The sequence below is a fragment of the Pezoporus occidentalis genome, unplaced genomic scaffold (genome assembly GCF_034315485.1).
Source record: "Pezoporus occidentalis ecotype Australia unplaced genomic scaffold, CSIRO_AGI_Poc_V1 ctg22, whole genome shotgun sequence".
Classification (NCBI taxonomy): domain Eukaryota; kingdom Metazoa; phylum Chordata; class Aves; order Psittaciformes; family Psittacidae; genus Pezoporus; species Pezoporus occidentalis.
In genome coordinates this window covers 1488115-1502028 of record NW_026914072.1, presented here as the reverse complement: position 1 = coordinate 1502028, position 13914 = coordinate 1488115, and the positions used below count along the sequence as shown (strand labels likewise).

The 13914-nt window shown below is 38.6% G+C and overlaps 1 protein-coding gene across 1 annotated transcript in view; it reads right to left on the bottom strand.

Moving 5' to 3' along the window:
* The window catches only part of MICAL2 (microtubule associated monooxygenase, calponin and LIM domain containing 2), a 119672-nt gene that overhangs the window by 81962 nt on the left and 23796 nt on the right, over positions 1–13914 (bottom strand). The window contains exons 3-14 of the mRNA XM_062620114.1: positions 13391–13598; positions 12610–12726; positions 11393–11494; positions 9453–9608; positions 8383–8483; positions 6591–6848; positions 5695–5810; positions 4565–4691; positions 4299–4389; positions 4054–4201; positions 1717–1916; positions 1095–1207 (exon numbers count right to left, since the gene is read on the bottom strand). Coding sequence (XP_062476098.1) covers positions 1095–1207; positions 1717–1916; positions 4054–4201; positions 4299–4389; positions 4565–4691; positions 5695–5810; positions 6591–6848; positions 8383–8483; positions 9453–9608; positions 11393–11494; positions 12610–12726; positions 13391–13598 — 1737 coding nt within the window. The remainder of the gene's footprint in view (positions 1–1094; positions 1208–1716; positions 1917–4053; positions 4202–4298; positions 4390–4564; positions 4692–5694; positions 5811–6590; positions 6849–8382; positions 8484–9452; positions 9609–11392; positions 11495–12609; positions 12727–13390; positions 13599–13914) is intronic.

The following is a 13914-nucleotide window of genomic DNA, read 5'->3' as shown; positions in this document are numbered from 1 at the left end:
TCCATTCAGAAACATAATACTCTGACTGCACACTGTCCTATGCCACACAATATTAACTCAGGGCTTCATAACCTTTCAAGGCCCCAGAGTGTTGAACCACAACATGTATGGGCATGGATATGTTTTATAAAGGGGCATAAAAAGGGCATTTCAATAAGTCTTCACTAATAAGTGACCAAGAGAAGAATATATGTATATGAGTAAGAGAGCATCATCTCAGAGTCAAGCCAGTCAGCCTGCCCACTGTTTGTTACCGATTCAGGCTTTATACATCTATAAGTATTCGAAAGCTTCCCTCCAGAACCATGACAGCAACCACACCTGCTCAAAACACTGCTTTGTGAAAAAACAGCACTCACTCCCAATCAATAAGCCTTCTAGCATACCAGTGACTATTTGAACTGAAATATAATAATATGGCTGCATATTTAACTCTAGGAATACAGAACTACAGTACTATTTTTTCTTAAGGGTAGGAATAACCTAGAAAAATTCCAGACTTTCCTGTCTCAAAAAACAAAAAACTCAAGCCCAAAGCCCCCCCAAACTAAAATAATCCTTAGTATTTAGCATTGCACAAAACCTCCTAAAAATTATTTTGGAAAATCTTTTTTTCAAGAAATAAAACATAAAAGACAATACACACAACAGAGCCAAGATCTCAAATATTTCAAGTTGAAAATGTTAATTTGTAAACACAACAAATAAAACAACCTTCTCCTCTTATTTTCACCTTCACTGAAGAAGATATCAGTGGACAATAGATATTAATTCTCCCCAAGTACACCTAAATTCTCACTGTGATTTGAAATTTTGCAGTTACAGAGAATGCTTAACTGGGACTATTATTAATGCTTCAGCAATTTGACACTGACAAATGCTTCAGTATTATCCTTACAAACATCATAAGAATTGACTGTGCATGTGTGTGTTAGCTTTGTTTACTGTGAAATCTTATTTTTCTTCTTTAATATGCTCAAAAATCTCCTTCTACAGCTCTTTTAATAGTAGGATACATATAAAACCTTTATTTCTAAACCTGACAGTTTATTTTCATCTTCTCAACAGAGAAAGGCTTATAGGGCCATTCTTACCTTTGGTACTCGTTTTCTTGGAAAAGTTAAATTGATGTAATTATTAAAGATGAAATTGGATGATTTTGCTGAACAAAGATCATTATGTTCTCCATTTTGCTTCTCACCAGCATCTGTTCAAAAAACAACTGCTTAGGATATTTACTCAAATTTCTTTTTTAAATGCTTTGTCCCAGGCAAAATTTTCCAGTTGAGTGCTGGTAGCAATTATACATAAGAAACCCAAGCCAATAAAATAAACACATACAATATAGGGTGACTTTTTAAAAAAGGAAGAGAAGCACCCAGGAATGGACAAGCCATATGCAGTCATTCTTACCAGAGAATCACTCTAACGGCCCGATACATGAACTTTATGATGTCAAGCAGCAGTTATTCAGCTGCTTCTGTTCTCTGAAACCACCAAGGACCCACAAAACCTTGGTCTTCAATCAAGTTTTTCCCCCTTTCATTTTTAAAGCACAAGGTAGCTATTGCAGACAGAAGCAGGCACTCTTGCATTCCAGAACAGCTCAGCTGGGAAAAGACTCTTGGCTCAAGAGCAGTGCTCATAAGCAGCCTGGATGAAGCGCTTCCGTCCCCTAAACTTGCAAGAATTAGGAGTGGCCTGGGTTTGGCTTACCTACTGCCCGCAGCGGTGTGCCCCTGAACAGTTCATAGAACTTGGAGAGGTACATGACCATGCTGAGCTTGTCGGGCTCCCCAGCCGACCCCACCTCCTTCCCCGTGGTCACAGGGGGGATCCCAAACTCCTGCTCAGCAACATCGAATGCCAGCTGGTTGTTTTTGACAACATCCTCTTCATTCAGAGCATCAAAGTCACTGTGGGGCAACACACTAGTATTAGTGGCAGTTTCCTCTCTGATTCCCACAGAAAAATGCAGTGCTCATGTCCATCACATAGGTGCAGAACAGCACCACGAATGTGCACACAGGCATTTTACTGGGTCAAAGCGACAGATATGCCAAAGGTAAGAAATCCCATTATTACAAATCCTGGCTTTGCAAAAATGTAATTTAGAAGCTATTTCACTGAAATGGATTTTGATGCAGTCCCATGAAAAGGATTAGCTTATTTGTGAACAACTGCAATTCCTCCTTAGAAGTGCTAAGAAAATTTTATCCTCTCCAAATACAGCTGTACTTCTACAGAGTTCACCTGTTAGCAACTGACTTTTTAGTTTTGATTAGTTCTAGAAAACATCAAAGTCAGGAGTAGAAAAATTTAGGCTCATGTTTTATGAAACAAATGTTAGGTGCACACACACACACATGCACAGGCACTACCTTTCTTTTTAAGGTGTTCCACACACAGTTCAAATGAGGACCTACTGTCCATGTCATAACTGAATTTAGCAGCACACTAAATAAGTATATCACACATCTGGAACTGTGTTTATCCATTCTCTAATCCATTTTCTATGGGACCTATTCTAAGACTCTGATCTCTTGAACAGCCTCCAAAATTCATGATTAAAATAAACATGTGAATAAATTACAAAGCTCAGGGCAGGGTAGCTTCTCCTCATAAGGAATGTGAGGTTTTGAATCCCCAAAGAACTTCTTTCTCTCCCCACACAAACTGTCTATTCCTGGAGCCAGGGGGCTGCAGGCAGCCCTCCACCCCAGCCCTGCCTGCAATCCACAGGCAGCTGACTGCTGCCTGCCCAGCTTTGATCTGGCCAAGTCCTTCAGCAGCCCCATTTATTACAAAAAGCCAACAATATCTGAACACAATGTTAATTAAATAGCAGGAAGTCTGTTAGCTCAGGAAATCTATCAGCTTTCTAGAGAGAGCAGGGCTTAAGAGACATGCTTTCCACAGACAGAAAAGATTACTTTGCTTTCTACACTGTCCTCTCCACAAAACCATCCATAATTCTTTTAAACGAATAAAAGGGAAAAAACAAACCAAACCCAAAAAAATCTAATTTTTAAAATCCTAGCTCTTCCTCTGGCAAAGCTGTACAAACAAGCATCCTTGTTATCATTCCTGTTTTTTCCAAATTATCACACCTCATAAAAGAGCTCAATCATTTCTTTCATTTATCCACAGTAATGGGTGGCTGACAATAATTCATTCGTGACTCCTAAGTCTGTGTAGGTAGACAAGAGAATGCATCCACTGCATTCTGGAGACTGGTGAGAGGACAAAAGAGTCACCCCACCACAGACTGCAGCAGGCAGGCACAGTAACCCAGCACCAGCAATTGCCATTTCCTGACACCTATTAAACACCGACCCCGTGGTATCTAACAGAGGAACCTTACAAAACATTTATACATAAGAATGTATGTATTATAGAGTTAGGACCCCAGAAACACTGTCAAAAGTGGAATGCTGGCTTACATTCAATCCCTAAAGCAGTTAATTTTCAAGGGCCAGCCCTTGTTACACAGCCCACGTGCAAGGGAACTGTGCTCTTCTGGACAAAGAGTTATGCAAAACCACCATCTCCTGTGCACCAACATGGCCCACCATTTCCCTACATGACTGTCACAGTAACCACTACAATATACTGAGGATGGTCCATTTAAGGCTCACCCTGGTATTTCTGTAACTCATGACAGTGACGTTCTGGTTTCAAACATACACTAAAAAGCTGTCTCTAGAGACCTGGGAATGCAACTCTCGCATTCTCCAAGCACTGCAATTTTCGTTTTAAATAGCCATGTGACAAACATGATCATAAATCATAAGGTTCAAAGCCTTCCTAGCTCTTTGAAAGCATATATACTTCATTTTAAATGGTGTGCAAAGACATACAAAAAAAAAAAACAAAGCAAAAACTACCCCACCCTCTCCATCCCCCAAACCTGGCAATGGTGTGCATCTCCTTGCAAAGACCAGAAATAAAAGGGGACTCTGGAGTATCAGTGCTGTTCTCATTGGTTTTACCCTATACTTTGGTAAATGCTTAACATGCCTACACTTAACAAGATCTACAGATGCCACTTACATGAGGTCAGGTCTGAAGCGATGGATAATAGCACACAGTGCAAGGCCACTTTTCCAGGAGGTAGTCAGGTCTGTGACGTTAACATTACGGTACCCTTCTGTCTGCTTCTGACACCAGGTCAAAAGCTTGTTAGGTCGAATATCTGACTCTGCAGTTACAGTGGAGAGCAAATGTTTCAATCAATTTTTGTATGCTCAGAATGCTCTAAATACTAAGTGCTGCAGGAAACATGAGATGTCACATACCGTGTCTTGCAAGATTCACTGATCTTCTAATGGAGCTCACTCTTTCAAGAGGACATTGTTGTAACTCAGTGGTAACATATAATTGTCTCACCTACAAGTAAAAGCAATTAGCAGCACAATGTGAGAATCGCTTAGAGAGAAAAACAAGAGTTACCCTAGAAAGAAAACTTTATTAACAGTTGGCTCTAAATTAAGGAATCTCCTGAAGATTTTGTTCATGCACTATTTACAGCCCTGATTTCACAAGCAACCTTTTAAGAACTAACCTGATGAGGTCGAACACAGCTTGAGTTCAAATTTGGGTATCTTGTTCCAGGGTCAATGGTATACTGGTCAAAGTTCTTGTTAATATTTTCAGGGGTAGTCTGAGGCAAGAGTCGATAAATGCTCTCTCTGGTAGAGAAAAAAAGATGCAAGATATATTGATTAAAATAAATATTTATTACATAAAGTGTATTTATTTTTTGCAGCTACCTGCACCTGATTTTGATTCTGCTAGGACAAGTGTTATGCACTAACTGCATAATGCATCCATCCTATCTCCTATCCCCACTCAGCAGAACAACAGAATGATGCCAGACAAAAAGGACAGCAAAAAGACAGACTCTCAGAACTTATGCCCGTATTTTCCTGAGGCAGGAAGTGAGCAAGAAAAAGAAGAGGAGGGAGGAAAAAAAAAAAAAAAAAGGTTACATCATTCAGTCATCTGGTTTTGCTTTAACATCCACACAAGGAGTAACTTATTTACCACATAACAGCACTAGATCCTGTCATTCTGCAATGCCTATAACCACCACAGCCTTTTTATTATGCTGTTCAATTTTCCATTTGGGACTAGGCTGTGTTTGAGTCATCCCACAGGCTTCTATCTTAAACCTTCTCAAAGCACTGTTCTTAGTAATGCTTCTACTTGCATTACTACAACCGTGACTATTTCTATTGTGTATCTGCCCCAGAAACACCTGGGCAGCTGCAGCAGAGCAGGGCAGTTGCCATCAGGACCAGAATCAGCAACTTGAACCATCAGACCATGGCAACACCAGGATTGCTGGTGTACTTATGGCTGGAAAGTTAGTCTTTTGACACAACCAAAGTAACTCTGGTTTACTTCCTTAAGGATCTCACTTACTCCTAGTCATTAGCGACTTGAATTAATGCTGTAAACCCATGTTATACGCATTGCTGGATCTCTGTATTAGTGTGCAGAAGTGTACAGCACAATGGCCTACTGCTATTGTAAACTGTTCAGTAACCTGAGCTAATAGATAATCTCAACCCAATGCCATTGCAGTGAAGAATATTTTTCCTAGTGGCATTCTGAACTTCACTGCCTTCTAACAGTGCTGCAACTCCTTCAAACACTGGGAATGGTGGAGAAGACAAAAGCAGCACTTACCGTTCAGCAAGAATTTCTAATGGGGGTTTTCCTTGAGCCCAGCTCCTCACCATCCATGCAGTATCAAAAGCAGCTAAGAAGCCTCTTGCACAGCCAGTACCCATTGGCCAGAAGGGCTGTAAGAAGCAATTACATTTTAATTCCTTGTATTAATGTCTTATTACAAAAGTAACCTGCAATGTGATTTTGGAGTCTAGGGTTTCATACTGTAACAGAAAAGTAGCCCTGAAAGAGTTAAAATGCAACAACTTGCAATTTTTAGACATTTCTCTCCTCCACATCTTAGGTAATGAAAAAAACTGCTTTCACATTTTCTTTTTTTAGCTTCTATATTTAAAAACAGACTCCTTAACCTCTAAAGGTACAGGCTGACGGGAAAACAAGGAAAAAATAAAAGAAAAAAAAGACTCAATACTCAAGAATTACTCTAGGAAAAAAAAAAAAAAGGAAAAAAAATGCCTTTCTTCCCATCTCCTAATTTTGCTTTGAACTGATCTTTTCAGACACTTCAGGCTGTCAGCATGAACTTAAAAAAAAAAATAAAAAAATTAGTTGTGAAATACACTTTTCACTTCAGAATAAGAGAACATATTAAGGCAAAGAGACTACAATTTAAATTTGGACCAAGTTTTCTCTATGATGAAAGTCAGGAAAATTATGCCATGCACCCAAGCTGAGGACACACAGCTCAGTTTTCAGACAGAAAAAAAACCTTGCATAAAGCAAAATAGGATCTCAGCTACAGAGTGTGAGCCAAGCATTAGTTATGACATAACTATGGCATAAAAAAAAAGGAAAAAAAAAATCTATTCCAAAGAAAGTACACATAAGAGAGTACAGTTTGTTTTGGAGGGTAGATTGAATGGCTCGGTTAAGGGGAAAAAATAAAGATACACCTCAAGCAAACTATCTCCAACAAGAGCCACCAGGAGCTGATGTCTGTGTCTCTGTCTCACTAGCGCAGCATTTTCAGATGCATACATAGAAGTAAAATCAAACATTGCCACATCTGGTTGCCCATAGTGATTAATTGCAAAATCCAAGGAAGGCAGCTGGTAGTTGGTTGCAAAGTCAGCAGCTTCTCTAGCATAGGACAGCAAATTGCTCTGGTTCACATTTTCGCCACAGAGGAGCAACTCAGTATCAATATAGTCCTGCAGGGAGAGAAGCATGTAGATTAGATACTCCAACTATACTCTCTGGATTGGAACATTGCAGTGTCATAGCATGAGTAGCAATCACACATCTCACAGCATAAAGAACCACGTAAGGTTTGTGATCTCCTCCAAGAAGTTAATACAAAACATCAAAACATCAAAAGATGTTACCATCATCATTGCAATGCTTTCTTGCATGTGTGCACCCCACATCTGAAACCACACGAGAGCAGAAATACCAACATACTGATGATATAACATGCAGGTCTCGGCCTCAAGGCTTGACTTAACACCTCGGTAACAATACATTCAAACTTAACACTGTGGAAACTTTTCTGTTGTGCTGTTTTGGGCTGGGTTTTCTTTGGCCAGTGTGGTAAAGGCCCCCACCTTTGCAGGTCACCCTACTTAAAGCCAGTGATTATTAATAAGGCAGTTTCTATTTACAGCTTAATCGCAGATGAGACCCCTAATCGTAGGGATGATACCACAGAATCCCTATTAGCCCAGTTGTTTTAGAGAGACTGTTTTGGTTTCTCTCCCACTCAGACCTGAGCAGCTTAGAAGAGCTCTGACAGCCACAGCTTCTGCTCCTCTTCTTCAAACTACCCACAGACCTCCCAGGACTGCCCTCACCTACAAACATCAGCCCCTCAACCCCAGGACCTATGTCCAGTTCTGTCCACCCTGCACTGCAGGGGGGCTGATGCCCTTCCCCTCTCCCATCCTGGCTGGTCAAGGCCAGCTGCTCTGCTCTGGGACCATCCTCTGAAAGGGCAGGAGTTCATGGTACCGAGCTAAGTGGTCCCATCAGGAAGCCAAGCAGCTTTCTGATAGCTCCCCACAAGTACTTCCTTCGGGAAATTATACTCGACTCATTTTGGCACGGTCTTACTTTAAGAAAAATTGACCTCTCTTGAGTTTCCAGGAAGACAAATTTAAATGATGCCAAAACACTCTCTAGAAACAAAAGAAAATAAACCCATACATCTTAGAGAAGAAGGAAAACAAACAAACAAAAAAAAAAAAAAAAAAGAAAAAAGGCCTCAAAGGCCTGAACTTTCAGAGGTACTTGGGACATTGTGCTTATAGCCTACTTATATCATGTTCTATGAACATTAGAGAATTTGCAATTTAGCCTGGGGTAGGTCTTAATGCTTCCTTATTTGCCTGATAAAACTGGACATAGCTGTGTTAAGTTCACCTTTAAATAATGAGGATTTTATTTTCTAGTGTGTTGACCACACTACATATTTCCAAGGTGAGTCAAGATCCCATTTCAGCCAGTTTCAGAACTGATAAATTTAGGACATACTGTTTTCAGTTCTCTACAGAAACTTGGTGCTGACTGGAGGGAAAAAGCACATTAACAAAAAAAGTCACAGTAAGATCTAAGAGATCTGAGCTTTCATGGAATGATGTAGTAAGTCCATAAATACCCTCTATAACATGCATCAACATTTATGCAGATGTTCACACTTATTCTGTGCCAAGTAAATAAAATTAGGTTTTAGCCAGCATTTTTACATACATTAATAATTACTCCTTTGTCCAGAAGACTCTGCTTTTTTGCTGTCATCACAAAATAATGAGTACTATCTTTATAGTAAACAATATTCTCCAGGTCAATTCCTGAAAAGAGATAATACATTTGTTATCAAGCACTGCCTGTGTACTTTACTAACAACATGTGACAGAGCCTCACAGATGCCTTTCCTTCTTGGGATACCTTAGCAGCTGGGATAAAGCATTAGTGGACAAGATACCATTAAAGAAAACCCCAACAGACAAACAAAAAACAAACAAACCACACACACACACACAAACCCCACAATCAAACAAACAAACACAAACCCCAAAAGCCCAAAAACCAACCAACCAAAAACCAAAAACCACAACCAACCCACAAAACCAACCAAAATCAAAAAGGGAAATAAGCCAGTAAAGTGCTTTTTAGGTTGCTGGGGCTCTGGCATTGGGTCTAACCAGCAGTTTGGGTTTCTATTGTAGTAATTTTTAATAAATGAAATTAGCTGTACATCAAGAATGGAATTGCTTGTACTGACAGTGCAACTCCTCTGAAACCCCTTTTCATGAAAATGTTTCATAGTTTATATTTTAAGTATTTATGGCAGATTCCTGTGTAATTCTTTTCAGTTTATCAGATCTGCACATCAAAACCAAAGATTAAACTCCTCCCAGAAGGGCAGAGCCTTTTTCACAGGGTTTAAGCTGTTCAGTATGTGAACGGATACAAACAAAACAAGCTATGTCTTAAGGGAAATCTCTGGGCACTGCAAATGCTCTTCTAAATTTGTTCAAGATAGCAGACATTTTTACAGTTGAGAAAAATTTAAACATTAAAACAAGCTATGAGGTGGCAACGCCCAAGCTAAAAAATATAAATAAATAAATAAATCCCACTGCACCATAAATGGACACCTCCATCTGCAAGGCTCTGACATCAACGGCATTTTAGGCAGGTTTTTTTATACACTGTATTTAAATTGATGCGAATAGGAGGGTGGCCTGGCACATGAAGAGTTCCTCTATTCTCTCTTGTATTTGGTTGTGGAAATAAGAAAAAGAGGATGCACCCACCCGTTTCCTCTTTAAGATCCTGGAAGAACTTCTGATTGAAGATGAAAGCAACACCACTAATTTCTTCTACCTTGGCTTCTGCAGTTGTATTTCTGTTTATAAAATTGGCAGTGATAGCTATGGCCAGCTTTCCACGGAACTCCTTCCTCCTGAAACCTGGTAAGCAAAGAAAAAATTAAAGACACTGAAAATTTCACATTGGACTTCCAGGAAGAAGCTGCGCAAGGCAGCTTGGTCTCTTTTCTGTGTCTAGCCCTACATATCAAACAACACACCAGAAGCAGCTTCCATCACTTCTCCAAAATTCCCTTGAATGAAGGAGTCTTTTCTCCCCAGTTCAGTGCAAAACTGAAGCTGCACTGCATTCAAGATAAAGTCTCGATAAGATAAAAAAAAACAAAACCTGGAGGGGAACCATGGGAAGAAGTGCAATATGGGAAGAAGTTAAGAGCAAATGATAACTAAAGAACAACAGATTGGAAATAGAACAGATCAAATTTAATGGAGGAAAACATTATTAACATGTAAAATATTAAATAAGATTTTTGTTACATAGATGGTAAACAGCTTAAGAAAAAACATGCAAGGGGATCAGCAGTCAAAAGCAGCAAAGAACGATCTGAAAAACAGAAACCTCTAGAACAGTGCTTAGATGCACATACTCCCAGCTAGTGAGGTTTTCCAAAGATATTAGGGGATGAAAAATATTCAGTGGCTTATCTGTCATATTCCCAAGGTGAGATTGACTGCAAAGTCATTCGCTGTCTTGCTCCATCCTAGCTTCCTCTTTTCACAAAAAAAAAAAAAAAAGGCCACTAAGCCACTATCTTGCAATTACACATTGAAGTTTTTCCGTCTGGATAGTCCCCTTTACCTGTAAGTAAATTCTGAAGTAGGACAGAGGGTCCTTATTTTTAAGGCCAATTGCAGATGACTTTGCAGAGAATACATGTAGTTTTTAAGAAGAAATAAATTAGCTATAAATTTTTGTCTCTGTGCTTCTTGATATGGTCTCATTATTTCACTGGGATTGATTTGACAATACCAGCCTCTGTATGTAAACAACCTTCAGTGCGCTAATTTTTCCCTTAGATCCTGGTACTACGATAACCACATTAACTTCTCAATAGAGTCTGCAGCTGAGGTAAGAATAATTTCATTTTGCTGATACCTTATTATTTAAACAGTCTGTTAGAGAGGATAGCTAGACAATACTGTGGGGTAATTTCTAATCGAGCATTAACTCTAAACATATTGTGGTTGGCAGATATAAGAATAAGCAAACTATGAAGCTAATAAAGAAGGAAATAGTGTACTTAGTGAACTGAAACTAACATGGATATAATTAAAGCTACAAGGCAAATATATAATTAAGTAACAGGTTTGTTCATGTGATACAGGAGCAGCTTAGCTAGTGTCTCGTTAAAACAGACAGCTCAGATGGTCTGAATTCTCAGAAGTGGCTCCAGATAATGAAGCATTCCCCCCCTCTTTTCCCCTCCTTGCTTAGAGTTATTATCTTTTGGTATCATTTCCAAAGTATTTGCTTTTGAAGTTAAATCATCTCTGTAAGACAGCAATATCTCTGATGCCTTCATTAAATACCTGACAGTCATGTTTCGATCATTAGTTGAAACATACAGTACAAGTTTAAGGCACAATAGCAAAGACTAGACAATTCCTGCCATGTATCTAGTCAGCATCCTTGAAGTAAAATCATATAATTGCTGAAGCTTGAAGCAAGCCCAATGGCGTCATGATGAATTTTGTAGGCAATGCAGATACACAGTGCTGAGAATTGGTAATGACATTAAATGTCTTTATTTTGAGCTACAACTTAACAACAGAAGCAGAAGATACCACATAAAAAATAGTTTCACAGACTTTAGTGGATTGAAAAGTCTGTTGTTTTGTGCTCTCCTAAGCACATATTCACCTACCTTCTAATGTGTTCCTGCGGCCATCTGCACCAATAATAACATCAAATTCATACTCTGACAAAGGGTGATCCATGGGGAGAAATTCAGCCCTCCAACCTATCTCTAAAAACACAAGGAATAATACTTATTCATTCTTCAGTAATACAAAGGAGAAGCGATTTCAGAGTCTGAAGAAAGGGCATTAGGATAAATTATCCGTTTCTCATTCAAACAGAGCTGAATTCTGCCCTGGTCTGATGGAGGGAAGCTCTGTTGCAGTCAAAGCTATGCTCAGGCTGTGTTAGCAAGGCGTCAAGCTCGTAAACTGACAATAAGAAAAAAAAGAACAGAAGGCTTCATTTGAATCGCCTAATGCACTAAACTTCTTCTCAGACCCATATCACAATGAAGGACTGGGTATTAAAAGAAGAAATATAGCATTCCATCATCAATACTTTTTATTATCTTCTAAATAGAAATTAAATGTGAGCATGCTCACAAACCAAAATTTAACCTTTATGTTAACACAAAGCTGATTATGCAAAAATGTTTGCATTGTCCATATTTAAAAATTATATATGATTTAACTACCTTAGACATTTATATATTTTATAGAAATAAATATAAAATATCTATTTCTATATTTTATTTATATAAAACATATTTATTCTACTGTCACTATAAGATCCTTTAAAAAGAGACAGCATAGTATTTTTAATGAAAGCAAAATTTTAAAATACTCTATTGCAACTACACCCTACATACTAATCTTATTAAAAAAATGGAAAAAAGAATGAGAGATCATTCTCTATTTTGTTTAAAAACCTTGCATAACATGCCTGATAAAGACTCTGTGCACCAGTGGGAGTTACATCAAATGTGAAAGCAAAATGAGGCCCAGGGAGCTTAATCCATCCTCAATATTTATATTATCAATCAAAAATTGTTTTTGCAAGAAGATACCAAAAAGCCACACCAGACTCCCTACAAAGCCTCAAATGCATGCCAGAAGGCATAGTGCAAAACCTCATCTTCTCCGACTGGGCTGTATTTTAAGAATTATCAGTGCTCTGCCACAATGATACAAATCATGATCACAACCGTGTACAGCAAACCTTGCTGAATAAGAAGGGCAAAAACTTCCCATTTCTTTAGACAGAATTCACCTTGAACGATCACACATAATGCCTGCCAAAAAGAAGGTACTGTGAACAAAACTACATTATGACAAATAATACTTTGGTTTTCTTGATCTTCAGGAGGTTCCAGGACTTTCACAAATTCTAGATTCACATGGATTTCAACTCCTAGTATAAGTGCAACTTTGAAGAGGATAAGTTGAAGCTGTCGAATACCTGTAGACAGTGAGTAATGAAGAAGTATTTAATACGTAAGTAATTACAGCTGCTATAAGCATGCAACCCAACTGATATTGTTAACACAAGCATGCAGCGTTATTATTTCCCATACTGTGCTGAATGCAAATGTAGCAACCGCCACAGCCTGTTCCTCTCTTCTGTCTCATTTTCCTCTGGCAGCAAAATTTGTAGGTAATAAGACTCACTTCAGTGAGTTTCTAGCAATACTTATATAGAACTTTCCTTTTTAATGACATTTAAAGGATCTGCTAACCAGTATGTTGACCATTTTAGGACAGAATATTATACAGCATATTTACCTGTAAAATACCTCACTTTCACATATTTTTTCATTAGATTAAGGGTTGTGTCTATCTTCAACATACTAGAATGAATGTCAATAGTCTTCATACTTCGCAGTTAAAAAAAATAGTTTAACAAATCCAGACTAATAAAAAATCTACTCTGTAAGACCGTCAAATGTTCAACTGCCATTTTGTTTAAATGAGACCATTCCTTTTCCTCTCCGTGTGTGTGTGCAAGCATGCACTTGAGCATGTTTAAGGCAGACGAACTTTCTGCCAAATCAAGAAGTCTCTGGTAATCATCTGATTTCAGTACACCTGTTATCTGAACTGTGCCCATGCCCTTGGATACTTACTGATGTGATCAATTGATCCTGCACAGAATTTTCCATAGAATTTCTTTGCTCCCAGTCCTCGGAGGTCATGGATTGTAAATGGCCAGAGATGCAACACATTATTTCTTGAAAAGGTGTCCCGCTTCTCCACAACGACAACTTTGGCTCCCAGAAAGGCAAGTTCTATGGCAGTCCGCAAGCCACATGGGCCACCTCCAATAATTAAACACTAGCACAGAAAAGAAGCAGTCTTACACAGGGTTTTGCATTGACTTCCACACACTCCTCTGTTACAAATTGATATTCAACCAGATATACGCTACTGAGAATGGATGCAAGTCATCTATTTAAACCAATAAACATTCAAATTCTGCTCGTGTGGCATTCAGTCAATTTATACAAGAGGATAAGCTGTGCTTCATGCAGATGTAGAAACATCTGATAAAACGATATAACAAGAAACAGAAAAAAGCTAAACAGTTTTGAGCACCTGCTTGTACATTTCTAACTCACATTTAGTGTTTCAAAACTGCTTGCAGTAAACA